The sequence below is a fragment of the Ceratosolen solmsi genome, unplaced genomic scaffold, assembly GCF_000503995.2.
Source record: "Ceratosolen solmsi marchali unplaced genomic scaffold, CerSol_1.0 scaffold56, whole genome shotgun sequence".
Taxonomy (NCBI): domain Eukaryota; kingdom Metazoa; phylum Arthropoda; class Insecta; order Hymenoptera; family Agaonidae; genus Ceratosolen; species Ceratosolen solmsi.
In genome coordinates this window covers 5466414-5474312 of record NW_011948425.1, presented here as the reverse complement: position 1 = coordinate 5474312, position 7899 = coordinate 5466414, and the positions used below count along the sequence as shown (strand labels likewise).

Sequence of the window (7899 nt, the reverse complement as noted above, 5' to 3'; positions counted from 1 at the left end):
CCCTCTCTCTCACTCTCTTACTCTCTCTCTCTCTCTCTTTCTCTCTCTCTCTCTCTCTGCGTATGCATATACGTATATGTATATTTCTCCTGCCCTTGTCATTGTCTCCGTTTCTTTTTTGTACGAGAGCGAGCGCACGCACGATTTTATAAAGATGCCTTATACGCACTGGTGACGCGGGAGCAATTAATTTTCGCCTCGTACTCGAGTCGGCCTCCATTCCTGTCTCATTCAATTAGCGCGACGTCGAAATCACGCCTCCGAGTCACTCGTATTATAATATCTTGCCCCGTGGGAAGCCGAGATTTTGTATTTCGGATGCTTCCTCCATTCCCCCTCTCGCATTTTTGCATTCTCTTTTCTCCTCGGCGCTCGCGTGCGCTTTTTTTTTTTTTTTTTTTTTTTTTTTTTTTTTTCTTCTTTTTGTCAAAGCCTAGTTTGAAACGCGCGATTTGCAAACCCACTTACGGACGCTGATTTTGTAGGAAATTTAAATTAATTCGATTGAATTCGATATTTTATTAAATTGTGAAAACATAGGCAGAATTTAGGTTATTGGCCGTTTCATTTACATTCAAACCAGCCAATTCTTTTTTACTTTCAGCGAGGAATCAGGTTGAAAATTTTCGATCATTTTAACTGAATATTAATACTCGACAAGCTAAGACTTCGATATAAGTTTTTCCTGTTTTTTTTTTTTTTTTGTTTTGTTTGTTTTTTTTTTTTATGATCATTGAATTAATCAATTGCGCACTTATTTATATGATAATTAATACTTAATAATTATAATATTAAATTGTGGCTATTTAAATTATATTTAAAATCGTTAAGGAATTATTGACGAGAAATTATTATTTTAATATAATATTCGAGCCTCTTGCTAAATTTGCAGTACCAATCATAAAACGTCCATGTATATTATTAATACGCATGTATATTTTTATTTCTGTACAGTTGATTGCGGCGGTGTATTCTGGTAGTATGCTTTGCAGCATTTTCAGAATGCAAATCCAAATAAGTGGCTTAAATTTGCATTTAAGGAACTGAAACGTATGAAATTCTGAAAGAATACGCAACGAACGTTTATTCGTGGTGTAATGCAGTAGTTATCTTAAATACCATTAATGCTCAGTTTCCAAAAAAAAAACTTCCCTATGCGATTGATATAACTGACTCGAGTGATGCATTTTGTAAATAAAAAATGTGCCAACGTAGTTTAATAGCAAAAAAGAGGAGAGAGAGAGAGAGAGAGAGAGAGACGTGACTTTGTAAAGTCGCGGTCAAATTAGTACTTGACGTTCGATTCGCCTGCAAAAGATAATACGCTTCAACGTTAATCGACGTGATAATTTTCGAGCACACGGCATGAGGAGGCAATGGGGCTGATGGCCGACGATAAAGGATCTTGTCATAATGAAGAAGTGAATTCGGCAGGGGCGCAAAACTTCCGAGCCTTCCGACCGCGTCAAACTAATTTCGCGAGTGGAGAAAAGTCGAGGCGCATTAAGCGAGCGCAAAGATGTAATTCGCCGGTTAATACAAAAGTCCTCTTCGGGTGAATATTTCACTTAGTACGGCTCGCCTGCTCGGGGCTTTAATAAAGGAGCGTGGCCCGCCGCGTCAGCTCGCGCCGTCGAGAGGCATTTTACATACTTTAAGGGCCTCCCACATATATTTTTCAGATAGTGAAGGCCCTCCTGCAGACGGAATGCAAGTGCCACGGAGTATCCGGTTCCTGCACCGTGAGAACCTGCTGGCGGACTTTGCCCAGCTTTCGTCAAATCGGCGATGCCCTCATGAAAAAATACTACAGGGCGAGACCAGTTATAGCGATTACACCGCCCCCGCCGCCCACGATACAGGTGACGAGCTTCATCATATCTTCCGCAGTCTTATTTATTTATTTAATGTTTTTTTACTTTATTTAATTTTTTTTTTCCTCTTTATAGAGAAAAGGAGATTGCGCGAGTGTGCGCGCGTTTGCCTTTGGGGGGAGGGAGGGAGGGGGGGGGGGGGGGGGGGGGGGGGGGGGGGGGGGGGTAAGAGGGACGAAAAGAAAGAGGGAGAGAAGGTAAAAAAGAAAAGGAGAGCTAATTTTTCACGCTTCGCGTAGACAGTGATTTGTCACTTCGTCATTTATACGTTGAATAATTTATTCGAATCTTCCAAAGTGCTTGGCCAATTTGACATATTTTCGAGCCAAAAAACCTATCGAAGCCAAAGATTAATAGATACAAATAAAAAGCAAATTCCTATAATTTTTAAATTAACTTTTCTTACAACTGTATTTCATTAAAAAAAAAAAAAAAAAAAAAAAAAAAAAAAATTGTAGATAATTCAACGTATTATTAATGTCGATTAGCGATCAAACGTTGTAATGAGCAATCACGAATAAATGTCGTTTTATAATATAACTTTCAAATGAATATAGTTGAATTGGTATTTCAAATTATTTACGAGCTCTCCTTAAAGTACAATCGACCCAATACGACCTATAAACTATAAAAATTCTCCTCCATTCTATTTTTTCAGATGATAAAGAGCTGCACTCGTTAAGATGCATTGTAAGATTGAGTTGGCTTTAATGTGCTTTAAGAGTGAAGTGCCGTATGTTGTTACGAATTATTTAATCAGAATCTTTAGATGTATATTGAAAATAATAATCATATGCGAAAGAGAACCGAGTAATCGGTTATAAATATATAACGATTTCTTTTGTTGACTCGATATTATTACCAATGATCTTGAGACAAATGCAATTGTCTAGAATTCATAAGTATTTACCGTAGAATTAAAAGGACTTTTTTTTCTTTTTTCTTTTTCATTCGAATAATGTTTTAAACGATACACGAGCAAACAAACAAGAACAAAAAAAAAAAGAAAAAGAAAAAATCACTCGACTTAGAATTTGGCAGACTAAACTTTTCAACGCGTAATACATAGACTATCACGAAAGAATTCTGAACAAATTAAAAATTCGACGATAGTAAGGTTAATAAGATGAAAATAGCTAATACCGGTTATTAATTTATATATTTTTGTTAGAAATTTAAATTTCGTACTTGTACTTCTGCCAGTTTTAATAAACAGCTCCCATACGATAACGATCGCCAACATTTCACGAATACCGCGATATGGAAAAAGAAAAAGGAGAGGAAAAAAAAGGCAAGAAATGCAAAGGTTAACCGCATAATAATACGGAGGATTTCGCGTTGCAAATAAATAATCGGAAAGTAAATCTTAACAAATGCGACGACGACGTACATTGATCACATTGGTGATACACACTGGCAGTGGTGGTCAGACTACAAACAGAGCTGATAATGAAATATAATATATTTTATAAGGTCCGAGGAGTTTATCAGGCATTTATTCGCATATTATCGGGCCATAATTCGTGCTCGACGCGTACAATCGCGTCTGAAAAGCGACGCCAAGTACCAAAAATTCAAGGATCCGGCAGGAGGAAGGGAACGCCGTTTGAAGGTACCGTTACTAAAGCACCACACGCCCCGTTGTTTCAGAGTACGGAGGCGCTGTTACGCTCGTCGGAGGTGTCGCCGATCCTCGGCAACGACGCCAAGACCCAAGGCAACCCGAGCGAGTTCTCGAGGTACGTCGACGAGCGGAACCGCGCCCTCAGGAAGTCGGGGGGCGCCTCGACGATGGCCGGCGGCGTCTCCAAGCAGCCGAGGCGGACGCACCTTGTACTGAAGAGGGTGAAGTTCGGTAACGGGCCCGGCATTAGCCAGAAGCGAATCCCCAAGAGGAGCGAGCTCGTCTTCCTCCAGCCGTCGCCCAATTATTGCGAGCCGGACCTCGTGCAGGGCAGCCTCGGCACTCAGGGCAGATATTGCAACCGCACGAGCAGAGGTACGTTCCGGGTGGAAAATACGACAACTGTGTATCTCTTGTTTTATAGAGTGGCTTTTCATGAAGATGTCAACGATGGTAATTATAATATTACGGGATCGCGCGCTATTTTCTATGTATCGAGCTTCTTTTATGCGTCGGGGCGAGAAAACTAAACGTGATACGCGACATTCCATGGAGGGAATCTCTAGGTTCTGTTAATGGTTCGGCGTCATTGGTAACGTTACGCTTTTATCGAGTAATATCGCGACGCAATGGTAAATTATCCGGCTTTGTAGGGAGGGGCGAGCGGTGAGGGAGGAGGGGCGAGGAGGGGCGAGGTGGGGGATGGGATTGGATGGGGGGTGGGGGGAGGGGATAGGATATTCAAAAGGTTTAATGTCTTCGTTAAAGACGACCGTACGTATGGGAATATAAATTAATTTGAACGACGTGTGCAAATGCTAGGTATACTTAATCAACAATAACAGATACTTCATAATTCCCGTGCAATTCATTATTTGTGTAAAACAAAATTATTTGCACTTAATTTCATAAATGCTCTCGTCGTTACATGCATAATTTTTTAAGCCAATTGCAGTTATCGTGACTATAAAACGATCGTATACAAATATATCACCTTATCGTATAATCTTATGGCTTTATATTAAATATTAGCGATGCGTGTAACTGTCGGCCGTGTCAAATTATTTAATTAAATAAATCTCACTTTATGAATTCCCAGTCTCATTATCATATTCCAAATGCACAATTTTAATATTTCAATTTAGTCCTTGTATTTGCATCGGTAAAGCAAATAAAATGCAAACCAACATTGACCGGTACAATTCATCTTGTGTACTTCTCACATCGTAAATTGGCAAGGACGAACCGTGTAAGCAACACTTGAGATTACGCTGTATAACAGTTTAACAATATTAATCCGGACAAAGATAACCGAGGCCAAAGGAGATTATAGGAAATGGAGGGATTCTCCTCTATACGGCCCACGCCGTGCGCGCCACGTAAATAAAGGAGGGTGGGGGGGATGGAGGGAGGGAGGGCGGGGGGGGGGAGGAAAAAAGAAAAAAATGAATATAAAGTAACGAGAAGCACTGGAAATCAATGCCGCGCTACTCTCATTGGTCGACTTGTTTCGAGCGCACATAAATTTCAGCGAAAACCGAGCAACGGACCCCATTGACTCTCGATAATACAAACTCGCCGCGGTACGATCGGGGCCCGGGGCTGTCTTTTCTTTTTCTCTGTCTCTCGACGTCCCTTGCATTTATTTTGCTTATTTTGTCTTTCGCGTGTCTTTAGCCCCGTCCCACTCCCCCTCACTCCTCCGTCACATCCCGTCCACGCAACGACGTCGCAACGAGCTTTTTCTTAATACGGAAAACAAATAACTTGGGATTTCAATTATACCCAAGCGATTTAAAGTAGGATGTCGAGCCGATGCTCGTGGCTCCGAGAATAATCGACTATCTTCTACTTTAACGAACGACTTTGTTCCATTTTCTCACGAATTTTAATTGCCCACCTTATGAGCTTGTTCGTAATTTCAAAGTGTGCGTACGCGAACGCAGATCAAGCTCCCTTTACGCTATTATGACTTGAAATTAAATAGGCTACGCCAAAATAACTTGAATTTATGTGAATGTTATTTTAATGAAAATCAATGTCGTATTGATTATTTTTAACGCCGCCTTAAAGGCTACATACAACGCGTCATCTCTCTCGCTCATTTTTACGCAAAGTAATTACTTTGTAATATAAAACATAACGTCGCGTAAGTCAACTGCTATAACCCATGCTATAGACACAAAAAATAAACGTATAAATAATGCAGTAACATTGTCGATAATAATAACAATTAATAATTATTAATAAATAATATATAATAAATCATGATAATGATATAAGCCAATGAATGTAGTAAGATCGATAAGAGTTGGTAGGCCAATAAATACGTAAGCAGTAAAGGTACAAAGCCAAGGTACACCCAACAACGCTGCGCCTTTAAAGCGCGCGCATACGATTCAACATCTCGAGAGATAGAGAGATAGAGAGAGAGAGAGATAGAGAGAGAGAGAGAGAGAGAGAGAGAGATATAGAGAGAGAGAGAGAGAGAGAGAGAGAGAGAGAGAGAGCTGAATGAATCGAGGCAATTGTTGGGAAGGGATATTCACGGCCAATGTTGCATCGCGAGAGCTCGGCACTCTTATCTCCCCGCTTACATTCTAATGTGCTGCTTTTCTCCGTTTGTGCCGACAGGTACGGACGGCTGCGACCTGATGTGCTGCGGCCGAGGCTACAACACCCACCAGTTCACGCGCTCCTGGCAATGCGGCTGCAAGTTTCACTGGTGTTGCAAAGTGCACTGCGAAACGTGCACCGAACGCACCGAGGAATACACCTGCAAATGAGCCTGTATCGGCCCGTCCCACCCCACCCAACCGCCGTCGCCGCTGCCGCCGCTATCATCGTCAACACCGACGTTTCTCGCATCCCGACTGTTGTAGGTTTAAGCTGGCACGCAGGCAGGCACGCGACCACATTTTTATTCCTTTACGAGAAAGTATTATGCTGCACGTATTGATGGACACTGCGGATATTGGCGGAGCGTCGGGTTAATAAAGCATTGGTGATATCGCTGACGAGAGCGGAATAACGAGGAGCCAAATTAGGGATTGTCATTGGCAGGCGTAAAAAGGACGAGCCGCCGCGTTTAAGCATGAGGTACACTGATCATTGAATTAAGGTCACAGTGGTCTCGTCGGTCGTTCGGGGCGCGCGTTAGGAAGGAAAAGCCGCGAGGTCCTTTCCCATGCCCCGCCACGTGTCCATGGAATCCATCGAAATTATTGCCGACCGATAACTTATTTGAGAAAAAATTTGGCCCCACCCCGCCCATTGTACGCCGAGGTGTTATTAACACGGAATTACGGCTGCGTTTAAGTAATGCGCGCTCAATTGATTTATAAAATACGACCGCTCGCTGTCTCTTTGTGCGTTATGCCACTTACTTGTTTGCAAAAAGGCATATTTAATTAGAGTTCAAAGCCGCATGTTCGCATTAACACTAGACTGTGCATTAAATGATAATGATTGTGCCGACGGTGTGATTACTTATAGTATGTACAAATATTTAATCGAAGCCCGATACATTTTTATGTGTTTATGTGTGTGCTTATGTGTGTGTGTGCGCGTGTGTGTTTATATGTGTGCGTGCGTGCGTGCGTGCGCTTTTGCGTGTTTTTGTAAATGGATTGAGCATATGGAAAGACGACTATTAATATACATCGAAAGACTTGATTAACGAATGAGATGTTAGTAAGTGATTGGATTGATAAGAATTAGAATAACGTTTCACTTGTCACTTGCTGCACGAATTGAATGTTTGGTTACTAAAAGCTTTTATTAGCTTAAAATAGAAATCTAAGGAAAGGGACGAAAATTTCATCATGATTATTATTACTTTATCGATGATAAATTTTACACATTGGCATTTCTAGCGAAATATTTAATCAATGTTTTAATGTAATCGTATACTAATATAGTCATAAGAGTCCATTGTTTGAATAAAATCATGACACTCCGATTTTTCTAGTTTTTTTTTTCTTCTTTTTTTTCATATTAGAATGAGTCGTATAAATTGATGCACAAATAGTTATTTTGTAAATACGTGTACGTTACGTGCACATATAAGATGATGTTGAAGTCATAAAAACGATAACTCAGCAAAAGATTCTCTTAATGATAAAATAAGAATCTAAATATTTCGTTCGTTGAACTAATTTAGTCAAGTAAATTTATTTTATTTTAACGAAAATGAGCTTGTAATATGAATTTTGCTATTAAACAGCGATTTTTGTCTTCTCTATGCTTAAAGTTATTATGGAGTTATAATTGTAGCAATTGCAAAATTTATTTTTTTATTATTGGGATTTTAACATCGTCTCACCTACGAAATACTCGTAAACATTTGATCCGTCGCATTATCATTTCCTATGTAACAATACACCTGGCCGTATGAGAAAT

General features: G+C 40.3%; 1 protein-coding gene across 2 annotated transcripts in view; it reads left to right on the top strand.

Annotated features, from left to right (window-relative positions):
• Nucleotides 1–6320, top strand: part of LOC105362923 (Wnt oncogene analog 2) — a 92715-nt gene extending 86395 nt beyond the window's left edge. For both annotated transcript variants that reach the window (XM_011500468.1, XM_011500467.1), the window contains exons 6-8: nt 1683–1862; nt 3525–3873; nt 6133–6320. In XM_011500468.1, the coding sequence (XP_011498770.1) occupies nt 1683–1862; nt 3525–3873; nt 6133–6284 (681 nt within the window). In that variant the 3' untranslated portion in view covers nt 6285–6320. The remainder of the gene's footprint in view (nt 1–1682; nt 1863–3524; nt 3874–6132) is intronic.
• Nucleotides 6321–7899: the final 1579 nt, after the last annotated feature.